General features: G+C 38.9%; 2 protein-coding genes and 2 non-coding genes across 8 annotated transcripts in view; 3 read left to right on the forward strand and 1 right to left on the reverse strand.

The window, feature by feature from the left end:
• The window catches only part of USP8 (ubiquitin specific peptidase 8), a 75,575-nt gene extending 69,896 nt beyond the window's left edge, over window positions 1-5,679 (forward strand). For all 5 annotated transcript variants that reach the window (XM_006741197.3, XM_031036570.2, XM_081831070.1 and 2 more), the window contains 3 exons: window positions 429-571; window positions 2,633-2,765; window positions 2,924-5,679. In XM_006741197.3, the coding sequence (XP_006741260.1) occupies window positions 429-571; window positions 2,633-2,765; window positions 2,924-3,109 (462 nt within the window). In that variant the 3' untranslated portion in view covers window positions 3,110-5,679. The remainder of the gene's footprint in view (window positions 1-428; window positions 572-2,632; window positions 2,766-2,923) is intronic.
• USP50 (ubiquitin specific peptidase 50) overlaps window positions 4,723-19,381 on the reverse strand; it is a 34,696-nt gene continuing 20,037 nt past the window's right edge. Inside the window, exon 7 of the mRNA XM_006741196.3 lies at window positions 4,723-4,914. Coding sequence (XP_006741259.1) covers window positions 4,723-4,914 — 192 coding nt within the window. The remainder of the gene's footprint in view (window positions 4,915-19,381) is intronic.
• LOC115943571 (U6 spliceosomal RNA) lies at window positions 8,257-8,360 on the forward strand. The gene has a single exon (XR_004078160.1). It is a non-coding gene; the product is annotated as a U6 spliceosomal RNA (small nuclear RNA).
• LOC115943570 (U6 spliceosomal RNA) lies at window positions 12,577-12,678 on the forward strand. The gene has a single exon (XR_004078159.1). It is a non-coding gene; the product is annotated as a U6 spliceosomal RNA (small nuclear RNA).

The following is a 19,381-nucleotide window of genomic DNA, read 5'->3' on the forward strand; positions in this document are numbered from 1 at the left end:
TTAAATATTCTTTCAGCATTAAATGTTTTTTTTAAAGTTTGCACTTTGAAGTTTGAAAATCGTATAGTGATTTTAATTTAGGTTCACTTTTATAAGAATTTGCTCTACCTGGGGATCAAATAGCCTGTTTTCCTCACAACAGTGTAATTTAGCTAGCTTGTTGATACCTTTGTGTTTGCTTCCTTGAGAATGTCCTTTCTTCCAGCAAGACTTCCGGAGGCAGCAGGTAGAGCGCAGACACGCAGGACTGCTTCCCTCCGCCCCTGGCAGCGCTCACCACACACTGCACTCTTGTTACTGTCAGCCCTCCCCTCTGGGCGCGCCCCTAGGTCATAAACTTTACGAGCAGAATAACTTCTCGAGTAGATGCCCAGTGATACTGTGAAGAAATGAATTAATGAGTAACTACTACTTGGTTTTGCCTCCAGGATTGCCTTAGATTATTTTCCAAAGAAGAGAAGCTCACAGATAACAATCGGTTTTACTGCAGTCACTGCAGAACTCGACGGGATTCTTTAAAAAAGATAGAAATCTGGAAGTTGCCACCTGTGCTTTTAGTGCATCTGAAACGGTAAAGGAAACAAATTTTTCTACAATAGTAGATGAAGGAATTCTAAGTCCTTCATTTTAAGTCATTTTGTTGTATTGCCTGCTAAGGATGCATTACAAAGGAAGATTATCTCAGGGAAATAAGGCAGAAATGAGAGACTCTCGTTCCTTACCTTAGTGTTTGCAATGACAGAGCAAAATGATAACATGACTTTTTCATGTAATTTCATCTTTAAAAAAAAATGAAATTTAATTATTGCATTTCAAATATAGAAATTTCACATCATTATAAAACATCAAATGAAAATGTATTTACACAGAACAGAAATGATTAGCCAGTAAAATTTATCAAACAGTAAACTAAAAAAAGAATCCTGTGCTGAAGATGAAATATAGAATGTTTTAAAGAATTATTTTAGAGCGAGTACGCCCATGTGGAGGCAAAGTCTGAGAAGTTTGAGAGTCTCAGACTCCGTGCTGAGCACAGAGCCCGACGCAGGGCTAGACCTCATGATCTGAGATCACGACCTGAGCTGAAATGAAGAGTCGGGCATTTAACCAACCGTGCCACCCAGGCGCTCCTGAAACATAGGAGGTTTTTTAAATGTAGTCTTAAAGATGTTAAGGATGCCATTGTTGGGTGCAGACATTTTTGTCCAGATTTTTCCCTGGACCTGACCCTGTAATAGAAGGAATAATAGCAGATAGTTGTAAACATGTCCCAGGTCGTCTGATTTTTTTTTTTTTTTTGGTCTCTATATATAATCTATCCATGGAGTGATAGCTATGAGTCATTATTTTGAAAAACTTTTTAAGCTTAATCTTTTTATTGAGAGCTGTAATTTTTGTTTCAAAGAATATTTAATTTGTTTCATTTTGTATTATTGGAGATTCTTTGGCAGTTACTATAATTTCAACATTGATGTGTTCAGATTCCTCATGTAAATTTTCTAACAGAAGCTTGTTTACAGTTTTTTTTCTTGAGGATTGTAGAGGTATAATAAACATTCTATAAATGATTACATATTTAATATAAATGGTTCAGAATTCAGTTTTTGAAAATTAACTCTGAAATAATATAATAATATGTAATACTACTATATATTTTATAACATACCAATATTTTGGTGTTTAAAGGAGCAGAGTATGTCAGAACAGTGGAATGCCACTGCAGTTTTCCCCTGCTATGCAAAAAGAGTATTCCTGTGAAATCTTTCGTAAGCCAAAATGGTAAAAAGCAAAGAAGCAGTTACCATTAATTTATATGGAAAATCTTTGAACATTTCCAGACCCCAAAAATAACCTTTTCTTGGGCTTTTCTGATACCTTAGGGACACATCTTGCTAACACAGATGCCAACAGACAGTTCAGAGCTGTGGCGGCTTGATGCTGAGTATTCCAGGCAGGAGCTTGGTGGTACCTGGTGGTACCGCTCTCGCTGCTCGCCAGGGTGCCTGCCGCCTCCTCCAGCTTAGTGCAAAACATGCTGCCGAATGCTGTTGGCACTTTTCACCTTTTTTCTTAAAAGCAGAAATCCTCTTCAGATTTCTTTTGGTTAGCAAAAACAGGTACTAATACAAGTCTTCCCTAAAACGAAGCAGTGTCACGCCAACTTTTGAAAAGCAGGGGGTACCCGTGTAGTCTGTGTGCTCGCAGTTTCCAGCTCCAGTGTCCCCAGCAGTATAGTCTTAAACGTATAGAGCAGCTCTCCTCAGTCTTTCTTCTGTACTTGTGTGGTGACTGGCATTGTCAACATGGGACTTCATAGCTTGTTACCTTTGTAGACTCATCTAACAGTTCTAGCTGGCTTAGGGTTCAAGGGACCAAGGTAGGACTCTGTCTCTACGACCCTTAGCTGTTTGACTTAGGGCAAGTCATTTCATATCTGTGTGCCTCCGTTTTCTCGTTTGTAAGGTGGAAATGAAGCCAAATGTCTTTACAGGTCCTTCCACTACTGAAATTCTGAGTGTCTTTGAAATGGTTTATGGTCCTGGCTAAAAATCTAGAATGTTAAGGAATGAATTAGAGCCCTTCTGATATTTTTGGTCTGTTGGTATAATTGCTGTCATGTTTTGCTTTGCAGTTTTTCCTACGATGGCAGGTGGAAACAAAAATTACAGACCTCTGTGGACTTCCCGTTAGAAAATCTTGACTTGGCACAGTATGTTATTGGTCCAAAGAACAATTTGAAGAAATATAATTTGTTTTCTGTTTCAGTAAGTATCTTGAACTAGAAATTTTCATATTTTGCTTAGAGAAAGTTTCAAGTGGTTCCTTACTATATAGGAAAATAACAGAGCTTTGAATTATTTAAAATATGTTGAATATGTTGATAACTTCTGTTTGAACTGATTTTCAATCTCGTTTGGCACAGAATCACTACGGTGGGCTGGATGGAGGCCACTACACTGCCTATTGTAAAAATGCAGCAAGACAGCGGTGGTTTAAATTCGATGATCATGAAGTTTCTGATATCTCTGTTTCTTCTGTGAAGTCTTCGGCAGCTTATATCCTCTTTTATACTTCATTGGGACCACGAGCAACTGACGTAGCCACATAAGGAGAAGTAGGTTATAAGCTAGTTCTCTTTTAAGAGGCTGAGCAACACAACTCTTGACATACTTACAAAGATACTGGCTAGCTATAGCTGGGCCTTTAGAGGAATTCTAGGACAGTGGGAGCTGTGTTACTATCACCATATATTTTAGGTCAGTGCTATTATCGAAAAATTGACTAATATGTAACAAGTATCGCAGTAAGCACTCCTTACAGGTACCATTTATTTCCAAACCTTTATAGTTTGCTCCAAAGTTAAAGTAATTAACTAGCTAAGCATTATTATTCTATAGCATTCTATTCTAAAAACCATTATATCCTTTATTTTCCTTTTCACTGTATGGCCTTTTCACATTTCTAAATCCCAGCTTGATCTATGAATACTCTAGAATGATGTAAAGCAGATAGGAATGTATGTGTATATATTTATTGCACACTTGCACATCAATCAATGTACATAGTATAATATGTGGTCCTTTTGTGAAGCCTAGAACTCAGAGGATTGTTTTTCTTTTGGCCTATTCTGAGTAACTGCAGTGCTTTCTTAGGGAAATGACAGGGCAAAGCTATTTTTTTGTTGGCTTTGGGCTGTATTTGTGCACTAAATCTTTATTCTAAAAAAAAAAAAAAAATGGAAACTTTTCTTTAATTTTTTAAAATGAGAATTTTCATTTACACCTACATTAAAATCTTAATGAGAAAAATAATTTAAAACCCTGTAAGTGTTCTGTCTTTAATTTTATATTAGCAAACCATTTTATACACACACACACACGATCCTACTATATTGACTTAATATTTAGTTCATTTACCCTGTTGCATTAGGACCTGACTTTACTCTGCCTTCAACTTGATCCAAAACTGCATAGGATTCTCAGAGTTGGGAGTCAGAATTAAAATAGAAAGGGATAGGAATCAGACATGACTGCAAAGTGAACCGCATTAAGAACCACACCTTTACAAAATGATGTATTCAAAGAGATAGAGGAGCTTAGAATTTATTATTACCTCATGGACTCAGGTGCTATAGATGAAATAAAAACTCTCCATATAAAAATAAGATTGTAAAAGGTACTTCTGAATGGACTGTCAGGGAGAGGATGAAAGGATGGGTTTTGAATTGTGAGGTTGGCAACCTTTCATGTTCTGCAGTTGGTCTAAGAGACTAATTATTAGAGCTCTTGGCTAAATTGTCTGATCAATTAAATATTTTAAATCATATTCTTAAGGTCACAGAGCCACTTGAACAAAACTTACTTTGGTTCAGCTCCATAAAGTATCTTTGGAAAATAATTTGGTGGATATATGTAATTGAGATACTCTATGATAAAGAATTCACCTTAATAAACATTGAATTTTGAAGCCTGAAATTGATACATAATTTGCAGTGCTTTGAAGGTCCCCATCGATTAACATTTCATTATTTTCATGCTGCCTTTTTTGGTAGGCCCAGACCTATCTTCTTTGGTAGAGCCTTATCATATAAAAGGGTACACAATATACAAGACTTAAAAATGTCAGTGATGCAAATAAGTTGCAAGAGTTTAATGACAAAGCAAAACTTAAGTACCAGTTTCTGATTGCTTGTTTTGCAATTTTCAGGAAATAGCATTTTTCCTAGCTCTTGCGTTTTTTTATAGGTATAGAAAAGGGCTGGCAGCTATAGAACAGGAGATAGGCTGTAGCAGTTTGAACTGAAGTATCTGGAATCTCACTGACTCGTGTGTCATCAAAGCTATACCAGGCCTGGGTCACTGAGTTCTTGCAGAAAGCAGTGTAGTGGCCACCATCCAGGTCACCGAAGTGGTTCTAGGGGAAGAAGGAATGTCGGACTTAGTATTCACATGCAAATAATTCTATTGGAACAAAAAAGGTAGGGCCAAGAATATTTTTCATAATTGTCCCTTACGCTAAGTTAAAAGGAAGTAGTAATATTGTTAAATCCTACATATGGCCTAACTGCTATATTATTTTTCATTCATTGAACTGCTTATATATTGGGCCCATTGACTATGTAAAGAGCCCGTGAATGAAATAGGATAGTATTTGGCAGCATCGAATATCATTGAATACTGAGCACCTGCTACACATAGACTATTAAAGATTAAAGGAAATTGTAAAATAAGAAAAGTGCTCTTTCCTAAATGAGCTTACAGTTTAATTTTGAAGATAGGCTAAGGAGAGACATGAAAAAAAGACAACGTTGGGACAAGACGTTTAAACAACTGCATATTGCTACAACACAATCTGAGGAGCTTGGGCAGCAACAACCCCCTTAGTCATGTAGCATCCAAAGAAGAACCTGTTCCATTCTCTTTTTCCCCATGTCTTTCCTAACCCAGTAAAGGAATGTTTGAAACAGATGCTGGAGAACCCCACTTCTCAGCAGATGGATGATGTAGAGCAGAGGTAACAAACCGGTTGCCCTTGGGCCAAATGCAGCCTGTTTTTGCGTGGCCTGGGAGTTAAGAATGCATTTCATATTTTGTATGGTTGAAAAAATAAAAATATTTTGTGACATGTGAAAATTATATAAAACTCAAATTTCAGTAAATAAAGTTTTATGAGGACACAGCCATGCTCATTCGTTTCGTTACTCAGTGGCTGCTTTCAAAATACAACAGTAAAGCTGAATAGTTGCAAAAGAGACCATATGGCCCATGAAGCCTAAAATATTTACTATCTGGCCTTTTACAGAGTAAGTTTGCTGACCCCTGGTATAGAGGAAAGGTTTTATTTTTTTATTTTATTTTTTTTATTTATTTATTTGTCAGGACAAGCAGGGTAGCGGCAGGGAGAGGGAGAAGCAGGCTCGCCCATGAGCAGAGAACCCAATGCGGGGCTTGATCCCAGGATTCTGGGATCATGATCTGAGTTGAAGGCAGATGCTTAACCGACTGAGCCACCCAGGCGTCCCAGGAGATGGATTTTTATAATCATTTCTGACTGAATTCAGCTCTAATACTGCACAATGACCTTAAGAAAATTATTTAAACCTTCTGAGCTTTAATTTCCCCATCTGTGAAAATGGGGTAATAAGACACATCTTATACAGCAGTTATCCGGTATCTTTGGTATTACAGAACTAGCACATAGGCGGTACTTACTAAATGTTCCCTTAGACCTTCATTTTCCCTACCTCTCACGTTACATGTTACAAAAATATCTCAAAGCTGACACTTAAAAGATCCAAGCTCTAGTCCTGGTCCTTGCCCTGTGACCTTAAGCTGACATGCTTCAGCTTCCTTATTTATAAAATGGTGCCCATGATAGTATGATGTAATTGGAGAAAAAGACATTTGGTGGATATGTAGTATCCAGAAGACGAAGTATTCTTGTTCTGAATGGATCAAACTAATCACAGCTAGAGTATTATGTTCAGTTTGGATAACTTTATGTAAAAAAATTTTTTTGACATAATAGAAGGTAAAGCATCTTTCTAGACTTAAATTTCAACAGTTAATGGCAGACAATTTGCGTGAAAGCCTTAGTTACAAAACTAAGGAAAGTTGGATAAACTTGGTAAACACACTTTGAAATGCATGGCTGATACTAAAAGATTTTATAGTGAGAGTAATCCCCAGGGGCCAAAAATAGGAAATAAAAGAATAGCCAGATACATGGTTGATACCATGACTGCCTGGGCATAAAGACAGTTCCTGGTCCTTGGAACTAGGGTGCCCGGATTTCAAAGGTTCCACATGCACAAGAGGTAAAGTCTTAGGTTTCTGCAAGGCGAGGCATTGAATTGGGAGCCACACACATAGCCAGGATTCTTAAAGAGACTCACCCTCAGTAAAGAATAAACTAGTCCTTGTCTTAGCTTATGCTCTTGGTGCAGAGACGGTCATTCCTGGAATTTGTTACCACAGACTTACTGGAGATTCAAAATTACACTACCTACATGGCCTCAGAAGCCTGTGAATTTATTCTGGGGGTTATTTTGAGAATTATTTGGGTGGCACTTGGCAAAAGGAAAGAGAATTACATTCTGTTTCTGGAGAGGTGTGCCTAATTCAGGCTGAATGGGATACACACATAAAAAACCGCAGTGATGTTCAGCTCACAGTTCAGAATTACAGAACACACATGGAAACAACCCCCATGAGTAAAAGTCAGAAGGCAATGAATGGCATGATTAACAACCCCTCCCGAGGACTTTAGATAATAGATTTACCAAATAAAGACTCCAAAAACATGTTTAAACTGATCAACAGGGGCGCCTGGATGGCTCAGTCGTTGGGCGTCTGCCTTCGGCTCAGGTCATGATCCCAGGATCCTGGGATCGAATCCCGCATCGGGCTCCCTGCTCTGCGGGAAGCCTGCTTCCCCCTCTCCCAGTCCCCCTGCTTGTGTTCCCTCTTCCGCTGTGTCTCTCTCTATCAAATAAATAATCTTAAAAAAAAAAAAAGTGATAGACAAGGGCGCCTGGATGGCTCAGTCAGTTAAGTGGCTGCCTTCAGTTCAGGTCATGATCCCGGGGTCCTGGGATTGAGCCCCACATCGGGCTCCCTGCTCAGCGGGGAGCCTGCTTCTTTCTCTTCCTCAGCCTGCAGCTCCCCCTGCTTGTGCTCTCTGTCAAATAAATAAATGAAATCTTTAAAAAAATAAAATAAAAAAGTGATAGATACTTAAGGAAGCTAACAAAAAACTAAAGAGAACTTCCAGAAGTGAAAAATACTTAAAAATTCAGTATAAAAAAGTTGGTGTAGAAATTAAATAGTACATAGAATTCACGAGACAATGAATAAACTATAAAAATGAAACTAAGGAAATTATCCTGAACGCAGTAGTGATGAAAAATTGAATAAGAAGATTCAGTGTATGCCTAGAAGTTCTAAAAGAAAAGAGTGTATTATAGGAGCAAGACCATATTAAAAGTGTTAATAATGACTGGAAACTATTAATAAAAGTCATGAATCTTCAAATTTGGGAAATAAAACAAACCAAGGGTAAATAAACTGCAGAACAACAAAAGCAAAGAAAAAAATCTTAAAAGCAACCAGAAAGAAAAGATAACCCACATTTCTGCAGAAACTTTACAGGCCAGAAGGGATTGTCCTGATATCCTCAAAATGCTGAAAGGAAAAAACCTGCAGTGAGGAATACTCCACCCAGCAAGGTTATCATTCAGAAGTGAAAGGGAGATGAGGTGCTCGCTTCGGCACGTCATATACTAAACACTGCAGCATGACAGAGAAGTTTAGCATGGCCTCTGCATGAGGATGACAAGCAAATTCATTAGAGAGAGTTTCCCCAAACAAAGGTGAAAGGAGTTCATCCCCACTAAACCGGCCTTACAAGCAAGGTTAGAGACTTCAGTGAAAAAAGGCCATAAACTAGAAGAAAATTATGAAAGGAAAAATTTTCACAGGTAAAAAAGCAAACACACAGGAAAGGTAGTAGATCAATGACTAAGCTAGAATAAAGGTTAAAACACGAAAGTAGTATAAATTATATTTAGATATAAATTATATCTACAAAAATTACTCAAGGAATATCAAAAAGATGTAAAATAGGACATGGATATACATAAAACTTGGAGGGAGTAAAATGTGCTTTTAGAATGTATTCAAACTTAACCATCACAACTTAATATAGACTGCTATATACAGGGACGCCTGGGTGGCTCAGTCGTTAAGCGTCTGCCTTTGGCTCAGGTCATGATCCCAGGGTCCTGGGATCAAGCCCCACATCAGGCTCCCATCTCTGCGGGAAGCCTGCTTCTCCCTCTCCCACTCTCCCTGCTTGTGTTCCCTCTCTTGTTGTGTCTCTATCAAATAAAATCTTTAAAAAAAAAAAAAAAAGACTGCTATATACATAGGATGTTATATATGAACCTCGTGGTAACCACAAACCAAAAACTTAGGATACACAAAAAATAAAGGAGTCCAAGCCTAACACTAAATAAAGTCCGAGAGCAAGAGAAGAAGAAAGGAATAGAGAGGAACTACAAAACAATCAGAAAGCAATTAAAAAAAATTGCAATAAGTACATACCTATTGACACTTCAAATGGAAATGCGCTATATGATCCAATCAAAAGACAGCATGACTGAATGGATGAAAAATAAGCCCCATCTATAGGCTGCCTAACAAGAGTCTCACCTCAGACCTAAAGACACAGAATGAGGCGCCTGGCTCAGTCGGTATAGTGTGTGACTCTTGATCTCAAGGTTGTAGGTTTGAGCCCCATGTTGGGTGTAGAGATTACTTAAAAATAAAATCTAGGGGCGCCTGGGTGGCTCAGTCGGTTAAGCGTCTGCCTTCGGCTCAGGTCACGATCCCAGGGTCCTGGGATCGAGCCCCGCATTGGGCTCCCTGCTCCACGGGAAGCCTGCTTCTCCCTCTCCCACTCCCCCTGCTTGTGTTCCCTCTCTCACTGTGTCTCTCTGTGTCAAGTAAAATCTTCAACAAAATAAATAAATAAATAAATCTAAAAAAAACAAAAACAACAAAGTGAAGGGATGGAGAAAGATATTCCTTGTAAATGAAAACAAAAAAGTCTGGGGTGGCAATACTTGTATCAGACAAAGAGACAAGGAAGGGCTTTACCTAATAGATTAATCAAACAAGAGGACATAACAATTGTCAATATCTATATACCCAGTAGAGAAGCAACCAGATATATAAAGCAAACATTAAAGGGAGTCAGAGAGGATGGTGATTGGAGGATCCTGAGCTCACCTTGACCCCCCAGACACAACGAGATAACAGCTACATCTATACAACGAACTCTGAAAATGACCTGAAGACAAGAAGAACAGACCTACCACAGTTAATCTAGAGAGAGGCCACATCAAAAAGGGTGGGAGGTATGGAGACAACCAACCCCTGGCAGGACTAACCACAAACAGGAGGGACACCACAAGCACAGAGAAGGGAGAGGATCAGACCCCACACCAGGCACCCCTAGCACTGGGGATGTGTCCTGGGAAGATGAGTTCCTAACATCTGGCTTTGAGAACCAGTGCGGATTCACTTTGGGAGCTTCAAAAATCAGTGGGACTTAATGCTAGGAGAGCCAGACGGAAATGGGAATCTGAGTCCTCGCCCTTAAAGAACCAGAATAAAAAACAATTCAGCCAGGGGAGATCTGATCCAAGATGGTGATGTAGAAAGACTCTGAATTCACTTTCTCCACAGAACACACCAAATTACATCTATTTATAAAGCAACTCCTCTGGAAGAACTGAGGGCCAACTGAACAGCTTTTGTACAACAGAAGAACAGCAAAAGAGAACAGCAAGAGAAATGGAGACCCAGTAATGAAGGGTCTGTGGGGAGAGATAGTACTGAGGACCAGGAACAGATTCCTATCCTTGGGCACAGGAAAAAAACAAAAACAAAAACAGCAGTTTAAGAGAGCAACCAGCATGTAAAAGAGCCAGCCCGAAAATTCTGCCGAACAGCAGGGTTGCTGCTAGAACACTTTCCGGGTGGGAGGGGCTGATGGACACAATTTATGCTGCCTTCCACCCTGACAGCATAGACCAGTGCACAGTCCAGGCGCCCTAACCGGCCTGTCCCCAGGCCTAGCCCATACCAGCCCCAGCTGTCCCACCAAGGTGACCACAGCCAGTACACACTGGGAACCCCCCCCGGTTAGCGCTCACAATAGCTCTAGCATTTATGCCAAGGTGACAGGCGCAAAGCATGCTGGAATACTCCAGGCCCACACCACTTCAGATAACAGTGAAGGGATCAATCCAGCAAGAGGACATAACAATTGTAAATACCTCTGCACCCAACAGTGGAGTACCTAAATATATAAAGCAAATATTAACAGACATGAAGAGATAAATTGATAATAATACAATAATAGTAGAGAACCTTAAAACCCCACTTACATCAATGGACAGATCATCCAGGAAGAAAAAAAAAAAAAGATCAATAAGGAAACCATGTCTTTGAATGAAACATTAGACAGATGGACATAACAGATATATACAAACATACCATACAAAAACAGAATACATCTTCAAGTACATACAGAATATTCTCCAGAATAGATCATATGATAGGCCACAAAAAAATGGCAGTAAATTTAAGAAGATTGAAACCATACCATGCATCTTTTCAGACTACAACAGTGTAAAATTAGAAATCAATCACAAGAAAAAAACTGGAAAAAACACAAAACACGGGGAGGCTAATAAACATGATACTAAACAACCAATAGGTCAATGAAGCAATCAAAGTTATAAAGAAAAAAATACATGAAAACACAAATGGTCCAAAATCTTTGGGATGCAGCAAAAGCAGTTCTAAGAGGGAAGTTTATAGTAATACAGGCCTGCCTCAAGGAACAAGAAAAACCTCAAATAAACAACCTAACTTTACATCTAAAGGAATTAGAAAAATAACAAAGCCCAAGGTTAGTAGAAGGAAGAAAACAGTAAAGATCAGAGCAGAAATAAAGGTATAGAGATTTTTTAAAATAGAAAAAAAATTAATGAAACTAAGAGCTGGTTCCTTGAAAAGATAAAATTGATGAACCCTTAGCCAGATTCATCAAGAAAAAAAGAGAACGGACTCAAATAAATAAAATGAGAAATGAAAGAAGAGGAGTAACAACCAACATGACAGAAATACAAAGGGTTATAAGAAAATATTATAAAAAATTATATACCAACAAATTAGACAACCTAGAAGAAATGGATACATTCCTAGAAACATAATCTTCCAAAATTGAATCAGGAGGAAATAGAAAACCTGAAGAGACCAATTTCTAGTAACAAAAGTGACCTAGTGTTCAAAAATCTACCAAAGGGGCACCTGGGTGGCTCAGTTGGTTGAACATCTGCCTTCAGCTCAGGTCGTGATCTCCAGGCCCTGCATCTGGCTCCCTGCTCAGCAGGAGTCTGCTTCTCCCTCTGCCTCTCCCCGCTGCTTGTGTTTACATGTGTGCTCTCGCTCAAATGAATAAATAAAATCTTCAAAAAAACCAAAAACAAACAAAAAAAAACCTACCAAAAAATAAAAGTTCCAGACCAGATTGCTTCACAGGGGAATTCTGCCCAACATTTAAAGAAGAGTAATACCCATTCTTCTCAAACTATTCCAAAAAAATAGAAGAGAAAGGAAAGCTTCCAAATTTATTCTATGAAGCCAGGATCATCCTGATACCCAAACAAAAGTCACCACAAAAATGCTATAGGCCAATATCCCTGATGAACATAGAGGCAAAAATCCTCCACAAAAATAGCACCTCGGTGGCTCAGCTGGTTAAGCATCTGCCTTCGGCCCAGGTCATGACCTGGGGGGCCTGGGATCAAGTCCTGCATCGGGCTCCCTGTTCAGTGGGGAGCCTGCTTCTCCCTCTCCCTCTGCCCTTCCCCCGACCCCCCCAACACTTGTCCTTCCTTGCACTCTCATGCTCTCTCTCTCAAATAAGTAAATAAGATCTTTTTAAACAATCCTCCACAAAATATGAAACTGCTTTCAACTACACGTTAAAGGATTATTCACCATGCTCACTTCAACAGCACATATACTAAAATTGGAATGATAGAGATTCGCATGGCCCCTGCGTCAGAATGACATTCAAATTTGTGACAATTTGTATACTGAAAAAAAAAAAAATCATTCACCACAATCAAGGTGAATTTATTCTGGAGATGCAAGGATGGTTTAATATTTGCAAATCAATAAACATGATACACTACATCAACAAAACAAAGCATAAAAATCACATGATCACCTCCATAGATGCAGAAAAAGCATTTGGCAAAGTACAACATCCATTCATTTTAAAGTCTCAGTAAAGTGGGTTTAGAAGGAACATACCTCAATATAATAAAGGCCATATATGACAAATCCATAGCTAACATTCAATGCTGAAAAACAGAACTTTTCCTCCAAAATCAGGAACAAGACAAGGATGCCCACTCTCACTTTTATTCAACATAATACTGGAAGTCTTAGCTATAGCAAGCAGACAACAAAAAGAGAAAAAAAGAGGCATCCGTATTGGTAAAGAAGTTAAACTGTCACTCTTTGCAGATGACATGATACTCTACATAGACAATCCTAATGACGTCACCAAAAAACTACTAGAATAAATGAATTCAGTAAAGTTACAGGATACAAAATTAATACCCAGAGGGCTGGGGAGATGGTGGAGTAGAAGGACCCTAAGTTGGCCTCATCCCACAGATCCATCTAGATAACACCCATATCAGCACAAATCACCTAGCAAACAACCCAAAGACTGCCAGAACAAACTCTGCAACTCAAGACAGGAAAGAGGCCACATGGAGGAAGGTAGGAAGGGTGAAGATGTGGTCTGGGAGCAAAGCAGATGGCACTGAGAAGGGCGGAAAACAGACCTTCACACTGGGGAGCCCATAAACGGGGAGGACGAATCTCTGTAATATTTGCCTTTTATAGTACAGGGGCTGAATTTCATGAGTACTTAACATCTGCAGGGCTTGCCTGGAATTTTAAAAAGCATCGGGCTTGGCCCTGGGAGAGACTGGAGGACGTTAGGAAGCAGAGTCCCCGCCCTCTAAAGAGACAGTGGGATAAACAGCCTGTGCAGATACTGTGTAGAACCAGCAGTTTGGAAAAGGCCTGGGGCAGTCGGGAGGGCGAGGGATTTGCTCATCTTGGAGTGTGGCCTGGAGAGGCAGGGATCACAGGGAGACCACTTCAGGAAGAGAGGAGTTGGCAGGCGCAGTTTCCCTCCCTTGTGTCCCCCACACACACCCCCGCATAAGCAATGGCCGCCTGCGGGACAGAGCACAGCACCGACGCTCCTAATGTGCTTGCATCAAGCCCCAACCCCTGACGCTTGGGCAGATCTGTCCTTCCCAGACCTGCTCACGTCAGTCCTGGCCCTGCGGCCCCTTCCCCCAAAAGACCAGTACAAACCTGTTAGCACCACATCGCTGAACTGCAGGTCTCAGGGGACATCACTTCCAGCAATGGTGGGGCAGGTCTCCTTTTGCAAGCAGACCACCACACACCTCAGGGCCCACAACAGGCAAAGACAGCCTCTGCAGACACTGGACTGAAGGAAAAAGAGACCATGATTCCACAGCACAACATACATAGGACACACTCCTGACACGCGAGGTCCTAGGGGACAGGGGACACTGCTGCGGGGCACTACAGGACCTCTTCTTCATAGAACTATTTCCATTAAGAGCAAGAGAAGTAGCTGACTTCCCTAACAGAGAATTAAATGGACACAGAGAGTTAGACAAAATGAAGAGACAGAAACGTCTCCCAAATGAAAGATCAGGACCAAACCACAGAAAGAGACCAAAGTGAAATGGATACAAGTGATATGCCTGATAAGAGAACTTAAGTAATGATCTCAAAGATACTCACTGGACTTAAGAGTGGAGGGCATCAGTGAGACCCTTAACACAGAGATAAAAAACAAAAAAGGATATCAGCTAGTTCTTTGTTTTTACTCAAAAAGCATATCCCTTTTATAGTTCGTGCAGTCTGTGAGCAAAACTTTTCAGTACGTGTGTATATCCCTTTAATAATTGCAGCAGGTTAGGATTAGGAATTCCCTACTTCCTCATTTTCTTATAGGTTTTAAATTTCCAACCTGTTAAGTGAATTTGTAGACCAAATTCCAAAGAAACTTTTTGTGTAGTTGGTTCTTGTAAAATGTGTTTGGAAACAAACTCATAAGAGTGTTTTAGTATTTATTAAAAGGCTGACCGTTTCCTACAGGAAGGTAAGAAAACATAGGTTTTGTTTTATTACAACTTATATAAAGTTGTGTGACAGGGCATCTTCTTTGCTTCCAGGGATTGGGATGGAGTCACTAGGGATTCAGATTCTGGCAGAACGGTCAGCTTTATTCTGACATAATTCTGAGGGTAAGATATGTAAATGATAAAATGATTTGGTTAGCATTTTAGCAATGCTTCAAAGTGTTTTTGTTTATTTTCTAGACTAAATGTCAGGTTGGTATGAAGTAAAAACATCTAATGGTTAATTTCCCGTTTGTGTTTTATGTTCTTGAATACTTTTGTTGTTGTTGTTGTTATTTACGGAGATTTAAAAATCATTGTACTTTGGTCAGAAAAATAATAAATATAGCTTATAAATATTAAAAAAAGAACAAGTCAGAGATGAACACAATAAATGAAATTAAAAATACACTTGATGGCATAAATAGCATGCTAGATGAAGCAGAGGAACAAATTAATGATCTGGAAGGCAGAGTAATGGAAAGTAACCAAGCTGAGCAAAGGAGAGAAAAGAAAATTACTTAAAATTGAGAATAGTCTCAGGGAACTCGGTGACTCCATCAAGTATAACAACATCCACATTATAGGGATCTCAGAAGAAATAGAAATAAGGGGGCAGAAAATTCATGTGAAGAAATAATAGCTGAAAACTTCCTTAATCTGGGAAAGGACACAGATATCCAGGTCCAGAAGGCACAGAGATTCCCACCAAAATTCAATGCAAGGAAGTCCACACCAAGACACAAGGTAATTAAAATGGCAAAAAGTAGTGATAACAAGGTTTTTTAAAGAAAAAGAAGACAGTTACATACAAGTGAAACCCCATAAGGCTGTAAGCTGATTTTTCAGCAGAAACTTTGACTATCTCATGTCACCCCCCTCTGGTGTGCAAAGTGCTGAAAAGGAAACTCTACAGGCAAGAATACTCTATCCAGCAAGGCTATCATTCAAAAGAGAAGGAGAGATAGAGAGTTTCTCAGACAAAAACTGAAGCAGTTCAGGACCACTAAACCAGCCCTACAAGAAATATTAAAGGGGACACTTTGAATGGAAAGAAAGACCATCAGTGAGAGTATGAAAAGTAAAAAACACAAAAGCAGTAAAAATAAATATTTCTGTAAATCAATCAAGGGACTCATAAAATAAAAGGATGCAAAATACGACACCATATACCTAAAACATGGGGGGCAGAGAAGTAAAGAATGGGATTAAACTAAGTGACCATCAACTTAATATACACTGCTATTTGCAGAAGATGTTATATACAAAACTAATGGTAACCATGAATCAAAAACAATGATGTATATGCAACAAATAAAGAAAAAAGAATCCAAGTATATCAAAGAAAGCCAACAAAACATGAAAGAGAGCAAGAAAGGATCAGAGAATACCTACAGAAACAACCACAAACCAAGTAACAAAATAGCAATAAATACATATCTATCAATAATTACTTTGAATATAAATGGACTGAATGCTCCAGTCAAAAGACATGAGATGACAGCGTGGATTTAAAAAAAAAAAAAAAAAAAGACCCATCTATATGCTGCCTACAAGAGACTCATTTCAGACCAAGAGAGACCTGCAGATTGGAAAGTGGGGTGTGGGGGTGGATGGGATGCAGAAATATTTATCATGCAAATGGATGCCAAAAGAAATCTGGGGTAGCAGTACTTACATCAGACAAAATAGATTTTTTTAAAAATATTTAATTAATTAATTTATTTGAGAGAGAGAAAGCACACACAGAGGGAGAGAGAGAAGCAGACTCCCCACTGAGCAGGGAATCCAATCCCAGGACCCTGAGGTAATGACCTGAGCCAAAGGCGGATGCTTAACCAACTGAGCCACCCAGGTGCCCCACAAAATAGACTTTAAAACAAAGACTGTAGGGCGCCTGGGTGGCTCAGTTGGTTAAGTGACTACCTTCAGCTCAGGTCATGATCCCACAGTCCTGGGATCGAGTCCCGCATCAGGCTCCCTGCTCTGCGGGGAGCCTGCTTCTCCCTCTCCCACTCCCCCTGCTTGTGTTCCCTCTCTCGCTGTGTCTCTCTCTGTCAAATAAATAAATAAAATCTTTAAAAAAAAAACAAAAAAACAAAGACTGTAACAGGAGACAAAGAAGGACACTACATAAAAATAAAGGGGACAATCCAACAAGAGGCTATAATAATTGTACATATTTATACACCCAACATAGAAGCACCCAAATACATAAAACAGTTAATAACAAACATAAAGGAACTAATTGATAATAATATAATAGTAAAGGACTTTAACACCCCTCTTACATCAATGGACACATTATCTAAACAGAAAATCAACAAGAAAACAATGGCTTTGAATGATGACACAATGGACCAGATGGATTCACCAGATATATTCAAACATTCCATCCTAAGACATCAGACTACACATTCTTTTCAAGTACACAAGGAACATTCTCCATAATAGATCACATGTTAGGCCACAAAACAAGTCTTGACAAATTCAAGAAGATCAAAGCATACCATGCATCTTTTCTGACCACACGCTATCAAACTAGAAATTAACAAGAAAGACTCTGGAAAGAGCACAAATACGTGGAAGTTAAATAACATGCTAGTACACACTGAGTGGGTCAACCAAGAAATCAAAGAAATAAAAAGTTACATGGAAACAAATGAATATGAAAACAAAATGATCTAAAATCTTTGGGATGCAGCAAAAGCAGTTCTAAGAGGGAAGTTTATAGCAATACAGGGCTACCTCAAGAAGCAAGAAAAAGCTCAAAAACCTAACTTTAGGCCAAAAGGAGCTAGAAAAAGAAGAACAAGTACAACCCCAAAACAGCAGAAGGAAGGAAATAATAAAGATTAGAGCAGAAATAAATGATAAACTAAAAAAACAATAGGACAGAACAATGAAACCAGGTGCTGATTCTTTGAAAAGATAACATAATTGATAAACCTCTAGCAAGACTCATTGAAAAAAAGATAGAACCAAATACTAACAAAAGAGGAGAAATAACACCACAGAAATACAAACAATTGTAACAGAATATTATGAAAATCTATATGCCAACAAATTGGACAGCATAGAAGAAATGGATAAATATCTAGAAACATATAACCTACCAAAGCTAAAGAAGAAATAGAAAATTTGAACAGATCCATCACCAGCAATGAAATTGAAGCAGTAACCAAAAAACTCCCCAAAAAACTGAAGTCCAGGACCAGATGGCTTCACAGGTGAATTCTACCAAACATGTAAAGAAGAGCTAATGTCATTCTTCTTGAACTAGTCCAAAAAATTCAAGAGGAAGGAAAATGTCCAAATTCATTCTATGAGACCAGTATCACCCTGATACCAAAATCAGATTAAAACACACACACACACACACACACACACACAGAACTACAGGCCAATATCTTTCATGAATATAGATCCAAAACTCCCCAACAAAATATTAGCAAACCAAATCAAACAGCTTATTAAAAAAATCATTTACCACAAACAAGTGGGATTTATTTTTTTTTTTTAAGATTTTATTATTTGACAGAGAGATAGAGAGCACAAGTAGGCAGAGCGGCAGGCAGAGGGAGAGGGAGAAGCAGGCTCTCTACTGAGCAGGGTGCCCGATGTGGGGCATCATCACAGGACCCTGGGATCATGACCTGAGCTGAAGGCAGACGCTTAACCAACTGAGCCATCCAGGTGCCCCACAAGTGGGATTTCATATTAGGATGCAAGGGTGGTTCAATATTTACAAAACAATGTGATACATTTCATCAATAAGATAAACAATAAAAACCGTATGATCATTCCAATAGATATAGAAAAAGCGTTTGACAAAGTACAATATTCATTCATGATAAAAACACTCTGCAAAGTAGGTCTAGAGGGAACAATAATCTTAACATAATAAATGCCATAAATGAAAACCCAGAGTCAGCATCATTCTCAATGGGGACAACCTGAGAGTTTTCCCCCTAAGATCAGGAACAAGACAAGAATGTCCACTCTCACCACTTTTATTCAACATAGTACTGGAAGTCCTAGCCACAGAAATTAGACAACATAAAGAAATAAAAGTCATCCAAATTTGTAAGGAAGAAGTAAAACTCTGTTTGCAGATGACATGTAGAAAACCCTAAACACTCAAAAAACTAAAGACCAAAAAGCTACTAGAACTGATAAATGATTTCAGTAAAGTTGCAGGATATAAAATCAATGTACAGAAATCTGTTGCATTCCTATACACTAATAATGAGGCAGAATGCAGTGAAATTAAGAAAACAATTCCAGCCTTTCGGCCGGAACCGCCATCTTCCAGTAATTCGCCAAAATGACCAACACAAAGGGAAAGAGGAGAGGTACTTGCTATATGTTCTCTAGACCTTTCAGAAAACATGGAGTTGTTCCTTTGGCCACATACATGCGAATCTATAAAAAAGGTGATATTGTGGACATCAAGGGAATGGGCACTGTTCAAAAAGGAATGCCCCACAAATGTTACCATGGCAAAACTGGAAGAGTCTACAATGTTACTCAGCATGCTGTTGGCATTGTTGTAAACAA

The sequence above is a fragment of the Leptonychotes weddellii genome, chromosome 9, assembly GCF_054177405.1.
Source record: "Leptonychotes weddellii isolate Sample4059 chromosome 9, ASM5417740v2, whole genome shotgun sequence".
In the NCBI taxonomy this organism is placed as follows: Eukaryota; Metazoa; Chordata; class Mammalia; order Carnivora; family Phocidae; genus Leptonychotes; species Leptonychotes weddellii.